General features: G+C 32.6%; 1 protein-coding gene across 1 annotated transcript in view; it reads right to left on the bottom strand.

Annotated features, from left to right (window-relative positions):
- Positions 1–13136: 13136 nt before the first annotated feature.
- LOC108722495 (uncharacterized) overlaps positions 13137–20844 on the bottom strand; it is a 39658-nt gene continuing 31950 nt past the window's right edge. Inside the window, exon 5 of the mRNA XM_018447641.1 lies at positions 13137–13431. Within this exon, the coding sequence (XP_018303143.1) occupies positions 13137–13431 (295 nt within the window). The remainder of the gene's footprint in view (positions 13432–20844) is intronic.

Consider the following 20844-nt stretch of genomic DNA (forward strand, 5'->3'; position numbering starts at 1 on the left):
TCATTCTCAATTGCAAAATGTATCGCTTTCCGTCGATTCCTACCAATGAATTCATTCATTGCTTCAAAGATATCGTCTATGTTCTTCGTTGTATTCTGGATGTGTAGTACGGCCAAGTTGGACAAATTGTTTAGTCACTTTTGCATCATATTTGACTTTTAATCCAATTCTTGAGACTTTCAGAATATTATTTACATACACTGTTAAATCTATAGTGTCAAATTTAACCTAACGTGAGTCACCATTGCTCCTACTCAATCATATCGTTATTTTATAAACAATGGTTATATTTTACACTATACAGTGTCAAGTTGACACTATATCGTGTCAATTTGACACTATATAGTCAGTTAGTATTTAACATGTACGATAATATATTGTAATAAAATGGATAATTTATAATGTAGACAAACGTAATTTCAAAATATGAATCAAAATAATAAAATGTAATACATTCTCTTTAAATAGCATACAAATTTTAGAATAAAGTTAAATTATCAAATAAATGAATGTAAATAACTTTTTAAAGATATATTATACGTAAAGAAATCAAGATGTACGTTTTACTGAAATTGAATTGTTAATCATTCCTCGCTTTTAATAAAACATAATAATTAACTATCCAATATGAATATAATAACTGACGATACTCCAGTAGAATTCAGTTCATTTGTGCGAGAGAACTACTAGCTGATTAATTAAATCAATTAACTCGATCAGAGGAACTAATTAAAACAGAAAGAGCATTGTCTAACGCACAATAAATCAATTATTAGCAATTAATAGTGACATGTTCGTGATAACATCTAGCAAAACCACATCGCGCGAATAATGTGCCAAATAAAGTGTCGCAACGTCAAAATGTCTCACTACATCGAACTCGAGGTGCTAATTTATGGTGAAAATATATGTCAATGTGTACTAAATGCTACTACACGATGAAACACTTCCTCGGAAATCTTTATTGTTCGAGTTTTCCATATGCGTAAGAAGGAAAGCTTAACAAAGCACAATCTACAATTACGACATGTATAGTTGAAGAAAAATTAAATCGTACAAGCATGATATTGACAAAGTTGCTAAACAAATCAGACTTTAATCTTTTACATCGTATGAAAATATCAATTTTCCATCATTTTTTTCTATATTGATGAAGTACATACAAATACAGCTCGCGATATATTTTTACATTTCCGCAAATATAAATGCTACATAATATCATAAATTCGTGATATTGCATTACGTAAATTGATTTTGCAAACTAGTATATAATATATTTTTGTACACAAAATCGTACAAAACGTGTAATTTATTTCAAACTCCAAAAATCTTAAATATTTTGCAATATATAAGAGACAAAAAAATTTTACAGAAAAACAACTTTTGGTTTCATATAATCAAATTATCCTTCTTCTAGACAGAGGGATTTTTCTTCTGGAATGTACTTTTCTTCTTTACTTTACGATATGCTTTTTCCTCTTACTTTGAAGATATTCTATTTTAAAACTTGAAATGGAATAGTTCCTGCGTAGCATTGATAATATTTCAGGATTATAAAAAATTGTGGTAACAAAAAAATACCTTCGCAATTTCTAAAATTGTATTGTAAATTAATATAAACGCTCTATAAATATACAATTTCTAAAATAAATTCTTTTGATATATTTTATTAATTATATAACAAAATAAAAATTCGATAAATTGCACTGAAAAAGTAACATATGTGACGCTTGATATTGAACATTGATTTCAATTGTCCGCTCTTGTGTCTCCATTTCAGGGTAACTGACCGGTTTAAAACTTTCACCGTAAACGTATAATTGTAGATCGGGCATTCTAGCAAATTTAAGATAGTCTGATAACGTTGGTGTCGTATCCACATCACAGTCTCCAAATAGAGTTAACAAGCGCAAAATAAATATCGCAAATGAATAAATACAAAAATAAACATAAAATGTATATGCGCACGAAATAAAATGAAGTAATCATTTGCTTTCACGAGGGTCGAACATTTTCATCTTTTGCGAATATCAATAGTAGCGATGTGAATCAAGTAAGAAGGAACGGAACGCATACATCAATGCTAGTAGATGCTAGTTGGCAAAGCATGCACCAGAGTGTACATATACATTTCTGTAAGACTTCCCGCGGGATGAGTGATCGATGAGGAGCTTTTCGCTCCACAACTTCGGATATATCGACAATAATCGAACTAGGATATAAACCGCCATTTTCCCGAATTTTTCAGATTTTAAAACGTACGTGAAACACACGTATCCTTTGATATGTCTCATGAGTACAAAAAGTACGTGTCCATAATGCGTTTGTTTAAAGTTTAAATATTATATGTATATAACAGCACAAGCAGCACAAGCTGAAACTATTATCGAACAAGCGACGGTAACGATGTAAACGAGACGAAGAGTGGACATTCCCCACTTTTGCGAAAACCAAAATGAATGTGATATTATGTATGATTTTTACTAACTTTGTATCAACACGCAGTAAATACATGATAACAACGTGTGACAATTTGCAAACGCCCGAGAAGGATGCTTGTTAAATAATCTCTCTCTGCTTGTATAATTCGATGCTTCTTGATTTATACACGTATGTACTACATACTGATATATATGTAGATTTCAAATAGAATAATATGCTTCCAGCAGTTTAGTCACAATTTCCAAGTAGAATTTCGATGGAAGTATACACTGCCTCGTATTAACATTTTAGTAAAACTGCAATGCATTAAAGAGAATTCCAAACGTTCGAATAAATTATTCATTAAAATTAAATGCATTTTAGCGAATGGATCAACACACGCGTTGAAGTGAAAATTTCGCGTCAATTTTCGTTTCTTTATGGTCATGTAAGATGAATGCACCGTCATTATAACAATCTATTTTAGCAATAAAGCTATTTTGCAAGTTAGATGCGATACTTTTAAATATACAAAACTGTTTAACGCATAAAAATTAAATTTCAAGTAAATCATTAAAAATGGATAAAACAAATGCTGTTGATCAAAACGTAGGATTGACATGTTTATGTTAAAAAATTCATTTATGTAATATGTTTTAGATCGTTAAAATTTTTTTTTATAGTAAAGCTAACAAATTAATTTTAATAATGTTAAAATATTAACTTATTCTTTATTTATACTTATATTGAATAATGCCTAAAATAAAATTCTATGTGAAAAGAATGCTTTTCATGTAAAAGCATTTTATACTGTCCCCAACTACAAATAAACAGAAGACGCCTTATCTGGAAGAAACTTGAACAGAGAAACGAAATATAAATCTACAAATGCGCGTTTCCGCTTTCTTCTCGCACGATATAACATACACACGGCATAGCAGCTTCTTCCATAACGAGAAAATAATCGGAGAAACGAGGAATAATACTGAGGGACTAAAGCTCGAAAAAAATCCGTACACAGAGAAATGCTCATAATATTTTTTTAAATGTACATAGAATATTTATATTTGGCACGAAGTTAGCTAATAGGTATACGTGAAAGATGGCGTGATCGAATAGAATTAATTGGAAAAATAGCGCAAAGTGAAAAAGATATTCGTAAGTTAATTACGCGCACACAAATGATAGAGTATCCAGATATGTCTGTAAAAAGATTGCCATAAAACTACAATTGGTTAAATGTCTTAAAACGATTTTCAGAATATCAAACCATTGATCACAGGCCTGAATCTGAAAGAAAAAGCCGCTCTACATGCCCTGAGATAGAGAAACGAATTGTTTAGCTATTCAGAAAAAATTTCAATTTATCTTAGCGTAATGTGACGAAAAAAGTAGGTGTATCACAAACTTGTACACCTACTTTTATGTACTTGTACACCTACCTTACTTTTTTTGCCACATCACGCAAAGATAAATTGAAATTTCTCCTGAACAATCTGTTTCTCTGTCTTAAAACATGTAGGGCTTTTTCTTCCAGATCCAGGCTCGCGATCAATGGTCTAGTATTCCGAAAATTGTTTCAAACATTCTCAAAACAGTGAACATGGTCAATTGTAGCTTTCTGGTAATCTTCCTTATAGACATATATCTGGATCTATCACTCCATTCGTTTGTATACAATCAATAAACTTACGAACATCTTCTTCACTTTGCGCCATTTTTCCAATTAAGTCGCGTGAGGTCTATTCGACCACGCTATCTTTCATGAATACCTATTAGCTAACTTTGTACCAAATATGAATATTCTATGTTTTATTTATTTCCCCTATGGTTAACTTCATTTACACACTACATCGAACGTACGTGGAACACAATAAATCGTCAGAATCTTGCTTTCTAATTGAATCCTTGTGAGTATGTAAGTGCAGGGAATAAGAAATAGTCGAAAAGATTTTACAACATGTACATACACACGAATATTTACAATTTTTATGTAAATAAAAATTAACTATTTTCTGCTTTGAATATCTTAATACGCGATATTTTTTTCCATTGCTTGCACGCGCAAATACATCTCGGAAGATGAGTAATTTTCAATTATCTACGCAGAGGAAACATCGGAAAACAATATACTTTAGAAATTGACGAATTTTTTTTACAAAAATTAAATAAGTCCAAAAAATTAAATTTTCAAGAAACGAGAAAAACTTCTTATCTTCAAACTGTTCAATGTGCAAGTATGGTTTCTTTTCAAAATGTAATAAGTACAAGAACAAAGTCTTAATAGGCTTTGATTAATATTTTAAGGACCCGTTTTAAAAGAAATAAAAAAGCCTCTGGACTTGTTTCTATCTATTTATTCCATTTTTATATTTTAAATTTATCTTTTTTATAATTAATAGATACTGATAAAGAAATAAAAACAAAATTATTTAAAGCTCTTGGCGCAAACGTGAAAGTAAACAGGAACTTATTTTTGAGACAAGATGTCGATTTATTCAGAAGCACGTTGCAGTGATACAGAAAATAAAAATATCATTCAGTGTAGTACTGAACAGATTAATTAAATATCTTAATGAATATTACAACATGGAATGATGCACACAAAAGGGTCGAGTTTTTAACGAACGAATGTATACAAAGCAAAATTGAAGATAGAGAATAACGCGAGAAAACAAAATGGCTACTTTCGATAGATCGGCGAGAGCGGAAAATTGAATATCCAACAAAAGCAATAATTTTTTTATTTCTTATTTATAAAATTTGATAAATTGCTCGTAACAAAAATACTTTATACAAATGTTAAATTCTTACATATATTTTCCGTTTTCTGCTTTATTAATCTTAATTCTCAGAACAAAATTGTTCATTTAAAAAAAAATAGAATTTAATTTTTTTGTGGAAAACCTTCAATTAGCTGTAAGTATGCATATGTATATATATATAAAATAAACCTAAAAAGATTCGATATATTTGTTATAACTATCAACGTGAGAAATAATGTGAAAAAAAAAGTAAACGACGGAAGAAATAGCAATTTTTTTAATCGGCCTACCTCTCATTAAAGAAATTCTCTGAAGATAAATTTATGGCTAAATAGGTTCGCGTTAATTTAATGATAATCATATGATTTGATGAATTTAATGGTAACGAACCAAAACATCTCGAGGACAACGGAAAGACAGCGGACGTGTAAAATATATCAATAATTTCAAATACAGCCGTAAAGAATTTCACCAAACGCGAGTATTGTAAAGGAAAAGAGCATTTTTTCATGAAAACTGTGGCCGAATTTTTGCAATATTATATATCATCACGTATTTCTGAAAGATCGAGAAGGATTTTGCACAAGCTTTGAAAAATGTTTGCTACTGCATTCGTAGCACTAAATTTCATTTGCAGGTCAAGCAACTGTGTGTAACATTATAACCGAAATTCTGTGAAATGTGTTAGAAATGTTCCGGACATGTGGGATAGAACGAAACTTCGTAATGTTTCTGGAAGGTCATAGAAAACGGAGAACGCAACGACATGAGTAAATGGAGAAATAATACGTTTTCTAGACAGTCTTTTTAACGCAACATCGTATAGTATCTCATCTCATTTCAGACAGCTGTGTTTCTACCTAATTTGAAACAGTGCTCCTTTTTGATTTAAAAAGTGTATAAGTCGAACGTAGATATACCATTACGTCATAAAAACTTTTTTCAAGAGAATGCCCATCTTCCTTCCTTATATCATTATAAATATGCGCCCATTTAGAATCACTACAACTTAACTTCGAGGCTGCATAATACGCATCATTTCCAAAATAATTTAATAAATTAGAATATTTTATTTCAGAAAAAAACATTTGAGAGAAAATAATAAAAATATAATGTGTTTATTGCATTTATGCAATACAAATTATATAAAAACAATTAAATCGCTTAAATGATTTATATCCTAGTCGACACCAACTAAAAGTAACATAACATTAATGTCGATTGGAATGTTGAAATGTATTACTTCTAGTCAATTATTTTTATTAAATATAGATTTTTTTATCAAAGAAAAATACATTTTAATATTATTGCAATATCAATGCTTTCTAACAACTTTTTGTGTTATATATTACAAACATATGCAATTAAAATACATATTTAAATCTCGATTCGATGTAAGATACATGTATTTTGGAAATGCATCAAAGTCAATTTAAGAATTTACACAAATATCGAATTTACACAAATCATCTTTTTATCAGATGTTATTCCCGATTTACAGTTGTGTCGATAAAAACGTGCTACTCCTTCTGAACATTATGATACATTGACAGAATATGCAGGTATGTCCCAAGCCATGTGTAAGCAGTTTATCTCTGGATTCATGTCGTGTGTATTTCCGGTCAAAAAACAATCACATCTCTCGTACTTTCATTATTTTCTTGGACCTTCGGGGTATGAATGCTCTCGTTACGATCGACGGCAGTCGAGATATAGTAATATCAACGAAATTAAACCCACCAGTAAAAAGCCTCTCTTGCAAATTCAATATCGAACGCACACCAACCACGATACTAAAGTCGATAAATTGATGATAACTATTAGCTGATATAAATCTCGTTATTTCTCTTTAGCTATTATATTAACGCCACCTAACCGATAAAAGCTCATACATAATAAATTAAATCAATAATTCTCCAGTTTAATTAAAAAATAAACAAATTTGTGCAAAACTACTTATTTATTTTAGTAAAACTATGTTGCACATTAAGACACATTTAAGCATTTTTTTTAAATAAATCATTAGTTATACATATAATTTAATTAGTGTAATTAAAATACAGAACTATCGTGTTTTTATAAATGTCATATTTATGTAACAAAATTAAATAGAATTATAGCATAACATAATGAAAACTTGCTTAAAGGCCAAAAAAATAATACAAGTTCATCTCGAAAGTGAAACTTTATCTAATTGTAAGAGTATTCGTCATATCGACTATATGATATCACCAATTTTTCGTGATCGTATTCATAGAACAGATCGATGTAACGACATTGGTGCATTCGCAACCGTATAACCCGGCTGCCACATCCTATTTCCACGTTTCTATTTCGCTATCGCTTTTTGTGCGGCCGGCCATTGTAATCCGCCTGATCGCCTGTGTATGGCAGCGTGGCTGCGCTGAGGCTTATTGACGTCGACTTCCGATACAGGCTGTCGAGTCGCCGCTGTTGTGAGCCCAGCGGCTATGCCGTGCAAGAGAGAACCTCACGTCAAGCCCCAATTACAGATAATCAATTTCGCCAACGACGTCTTCGAGCGCGAACGGTTTTAATTAAAGGTGCGGATGCTCCTTTCTGTCGCGAATACACCCAGTGGCCCCGCCCCGTTCAAACAGCAGCACAAATCTTTCCGAGGCCGTACGACACGCGACGATTTCAAATAAAGCGCCTCGCACGAACATTCACCATACATTCGAAATAAACGATCGATAAACCAAACGCGATACGACCATCTTTTCCCTCTTTCTTCCTATCTCTTTTTCCTCTCCCCTCATCTCTTTTTCTCATCTGTATAGGATATAAATGAGTAAGAGTATCAAATATTTTAGGAATATTATATATTTTCTCTTCAACATATTTAAAAAAGTTCATATAAATATGGATCTAGAAGCGTTTAGTTTTTTGAGGTAAGAAGAATTATGTTGTTTTAACAGTACTAAACAACTAATGGAACAGCTAATAAACATTTAAGTATTTTTGGACATTAAATGCCAGAAACGATTAATTTTCAAACATTATTACAGATTTTCCAATCTAATTGTTTTTATTATTATAATGTACACGTATACATGCATACGTGTGAGGTTGAAAGCTATAATGCTATTAGAAGAATTGCATTTTGAATAATTCTTGTAATAAAATATTTAAAGTTTAAAAATGTTTAAATGTTCATTACTAGCTTGTCCCACTAATTATTTGGCACAGTTAAACAAAATTAAATTAAATTAAATTCCTCCTATCCCAAAAAGTAAGCATTTTGGACCTGTTCATATAAACTTTATTTGGTCCATAGGAATACATTCCTCGAATATTTGATACGTATTTATTTGCACCCTATATATACAAATATATATACATATGTATATACATATCTTTTATTTATCTATTTGACATATGTATATGTGTACACATATACACATGCACATGTATGTACGTATGTATGTATGTATTAATCTATAGTGAATATCTTCTATAATAGATGTATTAATGCATGTATGTTTTAAATTTAACTTATATTTTCTCCCGTTGTCATTCGTGTATTTAATTATTTTACACAGCGCACAATTTTTATCTAATAATCGCTTTGTTCAATATGTTAATTACGTACAATTAAATATAATTTTTATCTTAACAATTTGATTCTTTATTGTTTTTATTTCTCGATGGCATTCAGCGTAATTGTCCTAAAATAACGCGAATCGACCGATTAAACAAAACAAATTTCACTTAATGTAAGCACATTTCTGCAAGTATAAATGGATAATTAAAACTCGATTTATTTAAATCGAATATGAATGCTTTTTTAACGTTTATAAATATTTAATATTATGTGTTATTAAATAATTGTTCTCCGTTATGTGTGTAATATTATTTTAATCTAAATAAAAACGATTATTTAAGAAATATCGCATTCCTTAAGAAAATTATATCAGTTAAAATTTTCGTATTATGTGCAAATTATGTTCTACTCGTAAGTATATCACCTTCAATCAGAAAAAATAAATTTGAACACTTTCTAAAGAAAAATGACTGTGTGTGTGAAAAATGTGTGTGTGAGCGCGCGCGCGCGCGAGTGTGTAGAGGGTATAATTAAAATAAAGTGACAAACTCCAAGAAGCTCTATAATAATAAATAATAAATTAATAATAGTATCTCAGTAAAATAGTATGTTTACAGATGTATGTTTATACGAACTTTTTTCATAACATATATATATATGTATATAAGAGTAGCTTGTATATAAAGATAATACAAAAGCAACAAAATTATTTACATCACTTCTAGAAAACTTAATACAAGCAATTTGTTATTAACTCTAACAAATTAACTAGGTCTAATAAATAATGTTGCAGTAATAAATAATTAATTTTTTAAAATATGTAATTTTTTCCTCTCTCTTGAACATTTCTTGAGACACAGTAGTATTTTTTATTTGTGTCATTTTTCTTGCAGAAATATGATGTATGAACATATATACAGTCTCGCTCGAAAGTAACGTGTAGAAATATTTCAGTTGGCAACATTGGCAAATGGTTACAATAGAAAAATGGTTATTCTTCAAATTTTCGAAACATAAAGTTTATTTCATAGATAAGATATTAAAATAGATATATGATTTTTAACTTACTAATAAATTTCCTTTTTGCTTAAAAATTCTTTTATTTGAAAACCAAGAATTTTAATATCGACAAAATATTTTTAATCACTACTGTACATATATTATATAAACATAAATTTAAAAATCTATTAAATTTAATAAAACGATAACTGTAGTCAATAACATTTGCAAATCATTAGTGTATTTTCAAAATACTGATCATTAGCTATACAAAAGCAAACAAAATAGCCGTTAATTCCACATATTTTTCTCGCTCTCTTCGCAGTTAGCGCTTTCTCAAAACCCTGATGCATTCTACTGTCTCATCAAAATTCATGCCTCCATAATCCTGGCGTTTTGCGTAAAATAATTCAAACAACTTGAGAAAAGTATTCAAATAAACAAGAGCGAATTCATGGTAACATGGGTAACTTTTTTTCTCACATCCCCGACTTCGCAACAATCTTATACATTTTCGTAGGAACTGTCACCGGATTACCGTTTTCGTTATCCATGTTCTCTGAAACAGCATTATATCGATACCGAAATGATTTATTTATAAAAGAAAATTCTTCATACACGTTTACGTTCTTCTATCATGGAGAAGGAACTCTACAAGTCAATACTGCTCACGGTATCCTAGCGAGTGGTTAATTGAACGCGTCAATGCTTACGAAGGTGGTTCCATACTCACGTAAACAAGAGCTTTCTCACTCCAGCTTGAGACATGTAAAGCTCAACGCCCGAAATTGAGTTTAAGTATTATATGCGAAAGTGTATGACTATCATTATCATGATAATTGTCACAGTATTTTCAATAATTAATTTATTTGTAACGATAATACTGTTTTTCTATGATAAATAATATCACTTTATAATATAAAAAGCTTTAAGCATTAAAATTAAAAATTTGCAGTAGGTTTTCTACATTGTACTTACAAAAAGTTTGTCATAACTGTTCGCAACCGATTTGATTCTCCTTGAAATATATTGTTAAACACGAAAATTTAAGAGACGCGTATTTTTTTATATTGGTTCAATTTAGGAAATTTAAAGGTGAAACGATCTCTCAAAAGCTATATTTGATTCAAATTAATTGTTAACGAAACGAGAAATGAGATACATAGAAACATGTTTTAGACAAAACACACACACACACTTTTACAATTTTTTTATATACTTGATAACTGTGTATTTAGATATTTCAAAATCTATCTTTAAAAATACTCCTGCCCTATTAAGCTTTAAGGGATTTTTCTCCTCTCAAACTTCAAATTGAGCCACGATATAAAAGAATGTGTTTCTTAGATTTTTGTGTTTAACAAAGAAGAATCGAATTGGTCCCTGACAATTGCGACAGGTTCCTTGTAGTTAAATCTCTTGTAAAGATTATTATGCAATTATTTTTCATATAAAACTATTTATTACAATAAATTATAAAAAAATTGTAATATATAATAATTAAAATTTTTATTTCAATTTAAATGGAATTTTTAATTAGTTAAAATAGCATAAAATTGTATTAGTTAAATAATATTAAAGTATTCTCAAACACAAATTTGTAAATGTCAAAATTATTGAAATTAACTAAACCGTTAGAGAAGTATCAATTATATATTTGTATATAATTCCATTTCTACATAGTAATAATTAAAAGTAATGTTAAGCAAAAAATAAGTCTCATTAATGTTTATGATTAATATATAGGTAAATTTTTAAATTTTCTCCGTATAACGTTACTTATTAATAACAAATATACAAAAATATCAAAAATATCCTATAAGTGACATAACTATTAGATTTAATAAAGTCTCTATTACGGCAGATAACAATACTGACGACTAGCATCATTAATAATGATCGACCAGTGATGAGTAGCAAACAATACTTTCTCTTCATCAAAAAGTGACACAGATTGATGGTATCAAGAAATACAGTCGCGTCTTCTCAAACTGTCAAAAATTTCTTCTCTTGAACTCTTATATAACTTATCTATTTTTTCAGTTGTCAACTTATCAAATATCTTCCAAAAATATTTAATTCTGTCTATGACAATATCCTCAAACCCTTTTTAGAGAAAGATAGAAAAGTTTAAACGTAAGTCATATTTAAAGTTTGCGAACATTGACAAAATTTTACGAACGTTTTAATTCAAAATTTAATTCAAAACGTAAGCCAACAATGTAATTTTTAGACAGAAACTTCTTAAAAATTACTCTCCTTTTTATGGCGTTGAATTCATGAGAAATGAGTCTGATTAGTAAGACTCATTTACGCTTGTCTTTATGACGAATTTTCGCGGACCTCTTCGTGAACTTACCAGTCCACGAAGTTTCGTACGCAAGCGGTCCGATCGATTCTCACTTTAAGGGACGATTCACGTGCTCATTGTACCGACGAAGGGCGCGAATCCACGACGTTTATACAGGGTAATCCAAAATAGGTCGATCGTGCGATCTCTGGCGATTGGCCTAGGAACTGAACAAAATAGACCTATTGGTCGAAATTCAACTCACTAACACTGACGCTTATTTTTGCAGTCACTTCACAGAATCTGATCTTATATCTCACTTCACAAAGCTTCTCGCATCATCTAACAGATCCATCTATTTCCGACGACATATGAAATTCGCTTCAATGAATTCCAATATATAACTCCAACAACACACACTTAACTATTAACCACAACCGATGCTGAATGATTAAACATTTGCGTTATATCCGCCGTGTGAATTCTACATCCAATCTGCTCTTCGTTAAGAATAAATTCAAACTTTAATCCGATCGCTTCCGAACGTCCTTTCTCATTGACAAGATCGTCCGAAAAACCATGTGACGTTCTTTATGGCAACAATTTTCTTCGTTAACAAGATTGGTCATGCAAGAAATTTGTTCGTTCACACCGTTCCTCGAGCGTAAATTCTCCGCTGTCCAAAAGTGACACGCTTTGATCAAGTTTCCCTTAGCGCGGATGCCTGTTCCGCTTCGTCGATGTTCAAGCTCAAGAATAGCCACAACCCCGTAGCAAACTTTAACCGCAAGGTCTTTCGTCCGTTTTCATATTTCGGCGGATAGGTCTTGGCGTAAATCCTAGATGAGACATGCAATACGGCCACTACCCAACCTTGAGATTGCAGGTGTGTTGCGTTGCGATAGGATCGCCACGTTCGATGGTAGCCACGTGGTACACTTTGGTAGAAACGTGCTGCTGATCATGAGCGTCGATCACAGAGAGCTAAACACGGAATCGTCTTGACGCGGCACAAATCAGTCCGCAGGGGCCCGGGTTTCCGGCACGGCTACAGAATTCGAACTACATACCCGGCCAAACGACCGGTTTGATCAGTTCAACCCGCTGGTTCGAGGAAAGTTCGACGAAACCCCGGCGGACTCCCGGCGCTCGCACCAGAACGAACGACGCCCTGTTGTCGTGGCGGCACGGGGTGAACGCACGGCTTTGCGGACGACGATCCGCACCCTCCACCGCCCAGAAACTGCCTTCCCCCACTGCCACCACCACCACCGCCACCACCACCGCCGCCGCCGCCGCCGACGTCATCCACCTCCACACTGGCCCGCTCCCAACCTCCCTTTTCATCTACTACCACCACTATCAGCAACTCCAACGCCAGCAGAAGCTCGCTACGAGTATAGTGAGAATAGAGAAGTATGAAGATAGTGTTGGAAGTCGCGTCTGTGTGGAAAGATCCTTCGCCATGAACGCTGCGAATGTCTTTACACTAACAGCGAGTTCAACATGGACGAGCGAAGGGTATGTATGAGAGCCAAATGCTGTGAGAAATCATGAGGAGCGTTTGCGTATAGAAGAAACTTTTGGTATTACTATCATGAGCCAAAGGGTTTGCTGATATCGTTAGTATTTACAGCGTAAGCTCTAATAAGATACATTAGTAAAAGATTGTGTTATAAAAATATTTCTATTAATTTCGGCATAAGCTACAATTATCAAATCGCAATCTTAAGCAGTGGTATTATCCTAACGTCAATTTCTGCTGAAAATCATAGCTATTCAAGCTGTTACGTTATCAAGCTGTTTGGTGTCTCGTACCGATATCATGCAGGAAGTCCGATATCGACGTCACGCGAAACGTTGATGTATTATGAATATAGACAGAGATAGTCGCGTTGCTGCAAAATCATAGACCATCACCTACTCGATCAGCGATCGAGATCCACTGGTGTGCGTCACAGCGTACACGTTACTACTACTAACAGTCAATCATATCCACCGACGCCTTTGCAAATGTGGAGACGTCCACGAATGCTATGACATCCTCGCACATCTATATTAACATCGCCATCGGTATCCTTCTCGCTACGACGAATACAGCTGAGACACCGTCACACACTTCCTTTCACATACAGCATCAACAAGGACGTGGAGACTATATCCACATACGAACGTCCTTGTGTTAAAATCCTGCGTTTTCCTGCAGTGGTTCTCCTCGCGCAAGTCGGAATCTCTGTAACGGTTGACGAGGGTAACGCGGGGGTGAAATCGCGAGCGTTTCTCCGTCTTCCATTTTCCCTCTTTACTTCTCTCTTTCTCTCCCTCCCTCCCCCTCTTCTCTCCTTTCTCGCTCGCTCGCTGCTTCTCTTTCTGTCTCTTCCTCTCTTTCTTCGTTCATCCCTCCATCGCTGGCAGAATCTCGCTATAGTATTTATGAGGCGCCCCGACAGAGGCGCCACCATGGGGCTGTGTGGTCATGGCTGGAAGTTTTCGACGTCGATCGAATCCCCAATTGGGTGGGAGGCACGAGTACCAAGGATCACTTGGCCGTGCCGGGTGGCACAGGTGGAGGTTAAGAGGAAATACCGAACTTTCCACTAGCATACCACTCTTCACGGACACCCTCCACCTTTCTCCACTTCGCCCCCTTCCTCTGCCACTGATAACAGTGCTATGTTGCAACTACGCAAGCTTGTGAATGGTGACGAGGATGGACTGTTTGGAAAGGGTTTCGCGGTGTCTTCTGGCGATCGACCGAGGAAAAAGTCCTTAATGGTCATCCTAACCAGTGATCCGAAAAGTTCTTTCAACGTGCAGAAAAATCAGAGATTATAATGTATATACTTTAAGAGTTGTTGCGAAGTCAGCTAAATCATTTCTTATTTCCTTAAACGTGAAAAGTTAATTTCAACCAGTTTTAAAAATAATTGACGAAAGGGAGCTAAAACCAAGCTACTAATCAATAAAATTATATATATAATCTAACCGGTTATGTAGTACATTAGTATGTATGTACATGTAGTATAAGTATACAGGATGTTCCACGGAAAGGTGTTGAAACTAATCAGTTGTCATTTTCGTATGGTATGAATACGAAGGTATTCAATTATTGAAAAAACAAAAATTGCGCTGAAAAGAGGAAAGTCTGCAATTTTTAACGAGTATAAATAAAATTTAACAAAATGTTTGTGTATCAATTAATTTTATTGATGAAAAAAATTGCTCATAATCCCAAGGAGTAATTTTTTTGGGGTGTGCACCATCTGAATTTGTACAAAACACAATTTTTTTTACGAAAACTCGTAAAAATTTTTTCTAACATATCGTTTTTAATATTGCTAATAACATTTTAAATAGCTGCTATTAAATCTGAAACTGTTTTTCGATCTTATCTGCGATCTTAAATATTAATCTTAGCGTTTACTTGATTTTAGCATATTTTTCATCAATAAAATTAATTGATACACAAACATTTTGTTAAATTTTATTTATACTAAAAACTTTCCTCTTTTCAGCACAATTTTTGTTTTTTCAATAACTGAATATCTTCGAAAATGACAGCTGATTAGTTTCAACACCTTCCCGTGAGACATCCTGTATATACCTACATGTAGTATATATATATATATATGTATATCAGAATACATTGTTCATTATATTATGTTCTTCGATATATCTCAAAAGTGAATTATATCGATAAAATACTACCTCATTTAAAATGTTTAGAGACGTAAAGTTTATCAAAATTGTTGTAATTGCAAATTGCACGTACTTGCTGGAAAACAAAAGCAAGAAAAAAGGAAGCAAGGTAAATTGGCGAAGTTTATGAAAAAGGAACATCAAGCGTGTATACGCATTCATGACAGAGTGAATCAAGCTTCGGGATTGTATTTCTCTTTGTTTATTCGTCCTCTTTCACACTCTTTTACGTTCTTTTTTTCTGTCGAATGCAGAATGGAACAGAAAGTATGTGCCAATAGAACAGGTCGTTACTCGGTCGGACGGATTTGGACTACGTGTATAGAGCAGAGTGACAACGACAAAATTCCGTTTGCTGGTAACCCATATAGCAGTCAGGAAGATCACAAAGAGCTTATTGCCGTTATACAGAATAGCGTATATACACATATGTGTCAAGTTTTCTATGATCAGAAGAACTGCGAGCTTGATCAATTTTCCCTGCATTTTTCACACATACTTGAATTATCAGCATTTCATTGCCATAATGTGTCATAATGGTATAAATAAAATTGGTTTTTTTATTTGTAAAATAGATATGTTATGAAATGACATGAAATTGTAAACGAATTCATTTTTTAGTTTTTTTAATTTTTGCCGATTTGGTGTTGAAAGCAGTTTTTCATTACTAACCTTTTGAATCGTTTAATCTTCAGCTAGATGAATATCAATGGACATAACTTCTTCCACTAATTCAAGCTTTTATCTTTTCACCTTTTTTAATATTTTATATTCCGTTTGTTTTTACTTCCTACGAGCATTAGCAGAAAAAATTATAACAACTCGATAAAGATAAAAGATAAGTAAAATAAACACTTACAAGTAAATTGAACAAATTATAAAATAGTAAAATATAAATTAAATTATCAAATTTTAATATAAATTTTTTATGAAAAATAACCTTTTATGGTTAAAATTTATTAAAAGATTTCTATTTATATATATTCTGTTTTGTATATTGGTCTGTTTTACAAAAAATAAAAATAAAAATATCGATATCGTTACAATTACTTCTATATGCACATTTATTACGTTACTTCTATAATCCATTATCTATCGTTATTAATACTATTAATAATACTATCGAATATTGCTAATATGTTCACATTACATGCATAAGTGACTAATTATTCAGGCGAGTATATGCATCGATCATTAAACTGTCACAAAGTTGATTATATAGAGTGTCCTAGACCTTTGACCGCAGCATTTAGCCAACGCTTACAATTCGATGTCTCGGTTATTCGGCTGTCACTATTTAACCCTCAGCTCACAAAAGCATCGATGATCTTCTTTTTCTTCCGCAGCTTTGAAGATGTCTTTCCAGCTCTTTTTTATATATAGTGTTTAAATCCAAATTGGCTTTCGCTTCAACGTCTTCTTATGCTGTTTTCCACGCTACGATACGACTTGTTAGTTTCCAAAGTTTTTTTTAGCATTTGCATAATTTAGTAAGGTTTGCGCCACGTGCAATGTAGACCACGCCCACTTTTTATTCCGCAATCATCAATTCTGCGGAGAAGCACTTTATTCATACAATAGAAACAAATATAGCACGTGAAGTTTAATTACAAAATGTTTATATAAAAACAAAAAGAAAAAAAGTTATCGAATATATTAAAATATTTTCAGTTTATTTAACGATAGACTTTCTTGTCTCTTAAAAAATTTGAAATTGATTAGAAATTCTTATTATCAATAAATAAGTAATCAATAAATAAGTAATCAATAGATAATACACGAAGAAAAATGATTTTCCTATGAACGCAAAAGGATTGCAAAATTTAATTGTCAGTTTGCTGTTTATAGCAAATAAATTTGCATATTTGACATAAATTTGCATATTTGACAAATATTTTGTATTTATTGCAAATAATTTTTGCAGCGAATACAAAAAAATAAATATTTGTTACACCTGCAAATAATTTGCGATCCTTATATTATATTTGCAAATGGAATTGACCGTTGTGACATAGGATTAATGTTCATAACAAATTTTTTCTCTCTGTGTATAATTATACAATGCGTATAATCAATAAATGTAACATAAATAATATATTTTTTAATATTATTTTTTCATATTTAAAATCCGTTTTGATCAAATAAAACTTATCTTTGCTTATTTGTGTTATTTATATATCGGTCGATTTTCAACGGAAGATTTTTATGCGTTTACAAGGATACCAAATAAGACAGAGATTTCCAAGAATGTAATGGCATATTAAACCGTGTGTCGATATTAATACCTGGTGCCCTTGTATCAGGGTTGATTTCGTTTCCGCTCTTATGAGAACCGTTTTCGTAAGTGCCCGAAGGCAAAAATCCAGAGGAGTCATGACAAAATCATGAAATCTTTTGGCAACGAATAACTATTCATGAACGCGGAATCCTCGTTAGAATGAGGAATACCGTCTCGTTTCGTGAGCTTATACCGGAAGTGGATTTTAACGGAAGCTGAAAACTTACGAAGCCGGTTACATAGCGACCCTTGTAATCTTCGAAGAGACACCATAACGAAGTATCGAATAAAATCAAAGTATACTAGTAAATCAAATTAGTAGACTTTATACATTTATAAAAGTACCATCTATTAATGGGGAAAATTATTATTGTTTTACTTGTATAAATTGTCTCCAAGTGAAGTAAGTAAAGGTTCATTATAGTATATAGATTGAACAAATGTTTTTGTTCTATTTTCTCCAAACTTTCCAAATTTAACGCTATTATTTTCAAATATTGCACATTATATATATGCATATCATGATCCTTTGACAATTATGTATCATTTTGATATTTAAATAGCAACAGTATTTAAATTTGTCGAGTAGTAACGGGTTCAAACAACTGAAAATAATCTGTAAAATGTTAGTTTTCCAAGAGAATAATTTTCCGCTAAAGGAAAAATAATCGCAAAGAAACGCCGAAATGCCGAGGGCATACCTATCTCGCTCCTTTCAAGCAAAAGGAAAAATACATCGAGTCTTGTAGCGCCAAGTTGAAGTTTTCACTGCACTGTGAAGACTGTGTGATAAAGGCATTCCAGCAAAAAGTCATCTTCTAATAAACTTCGCGACAAAGCGACGGCGACGGCGATGCAAAACAGGAATGACCTGCTATGTACACGTGCACATCAACTTTCCGCGCACTATGTAAATGCAGCAATACAAGCTGTGAAGTTTGTTACATGACGCTAGAGCAGGAAAACGCGCTGTCACGAAACGCTTTCGTAATTATCTCGAAGTTACTAATGAGAAATTTAAGTCACGTCTCGATAAATGACGTCTTTTTTGTCATCGAAGGAATAGATATTTATGTAGGTATGATGAGCGATGCATTTTGAGCGTTAGCGGTCTCGTGGAGCGAATACGCCGCGTATGCTCGAACGACGATATACGTAGCTTCACATATTTCTACTGTAATATGCAAAGCATCGTCGACACATTTCTTATTGCAAAGCAAATTCGTGGCATACGAACGACATGAAAATCGAAATAAGCGTAATGCGATGGCGTATGTACCTAGGAAAGGCACGTCAGGAGGAACGAGTGAAGTGACGAGAGAAAATCAAAGTTGAGTGAAACGCACGAATCATTTTCGAAAATAGTCGTACTCTTTTTTTTATTGTTTACCTGTTACCATGTCGCGTAATTTTTTGTCCACTGAAACAAAAATAATTTTTCTGCATGAGACAGGACCAAAGACATAGAGAATGGACTGCGCGATCCGTGGTCAAAATGGTCGATAAAAGTAAGAGAAAGGGACCGTGGAAGACCAATCTGTATCTGTTTCCATTCAACGATATAATGGGAGAGAGAATAAGAGATTGGCCGTCTTTCACGGTCCCTCTCTCTCATTATTGTCGATCACATTTGATACACTACTTAGATACGGATCGCGCAGACCAGTCTCTATGTTTTTGGACGAGATGGATAAGAAAGCATTATGGCATGGATAATGCTAAGATTCGGACACGAAAGAATGTAAAATAGGTAAGGTTAAGAGAAAAAGGGAAAGTGCCGCTCCCAATCCTTCACACAAAAACGAGGAATGTCAAGCTCGTTGTGTCTTTTTAATCCCCACGTTCCCATCCGTCGATCAGTTCTGTTCTGCGCTACTTTCAAGTGAATAAAAGTAGCTCGCACGTAAAGTACCTACTCCTGGAACTTTACGAACTCTAAAAAGTTTGTCGCTCAAAAAAACATTTTATCGAGTTTCGATCGGCAAATATCCAATGTTCAAGTGAACGATACTGTCAAGTTTTTAAAAATTAAAATATAATTACAAAAGACAGCTGAACGGAAATGAGAATAATGTATAATAGCACGAAGAGCATATTCCTAAATAATAATATATTAATTCAAGTTTATAACTAAGTATTAAACAATTAGCTACATATTATTGTAAAAATCAATCAACAATTTTTTTATATTTGGTAAGCTTTCATGTGAGTGATGACACTTCTCAGTTTGTGAACATTTCTTAGGGACAGAATTAATTACCGTGGCTACATGTATATAACTATTCTTATATGTATATATCATTTATTTCATTGTTTGTGTCACTTAATATGAATTAAACACCTGATTTCAAAAATATTGGAAAAAAATTCTTTATCGAAAAAAATATAGACATATCGTCAAATCAATTTTTTGTTTCGAAATATTTTTATCGATCATAGTATCTCACAAATTACTATAAGTAAGAGGATCACGCGAAGCCACAGTAGAAAATTGATTCTAAAGTAATATATTCACAAAATTCAATTTAGAATTTACGGAACCTTTCATTTGTAATACAAAATCGATAGGACAATGAGCTGATTATGCAATATAGAATATAAGTAAGTGCATACGAGAGAAATAAATCAATTTAATTTAATATGAGGTATTTAACTATTGTAGAATTTTAAAATATTAGCAACGTATACGTTTCCACGTTTGTTATTGAATTTTAAAGTTGCGCATATTGCTCTCTAATAAACCTCAGTGGCCACATTTCTCGCTGCATCTTTCATGCAGCTAACCGATGCGAATATTCATCTATGGAGTATATTAAACAAAATAAAG

The sequence above is a fragment of the Mycetomoellerius zeteki genome, unplaced genomic scaffold, assembly GCF_001594055.1.
Source record: "Mycetomoellerius zeteki isolate Tzet28-1 unplaced genomic scaffold, Tzet1.0 scaffold206, whole genome shotgun sequence".
NCBI lineage: Eukaryota > Metazoa > Arthropoda > Insecta > Hymenoptera > Formicidae > Mycetomoellerius > Mycetomoellerius zeteki.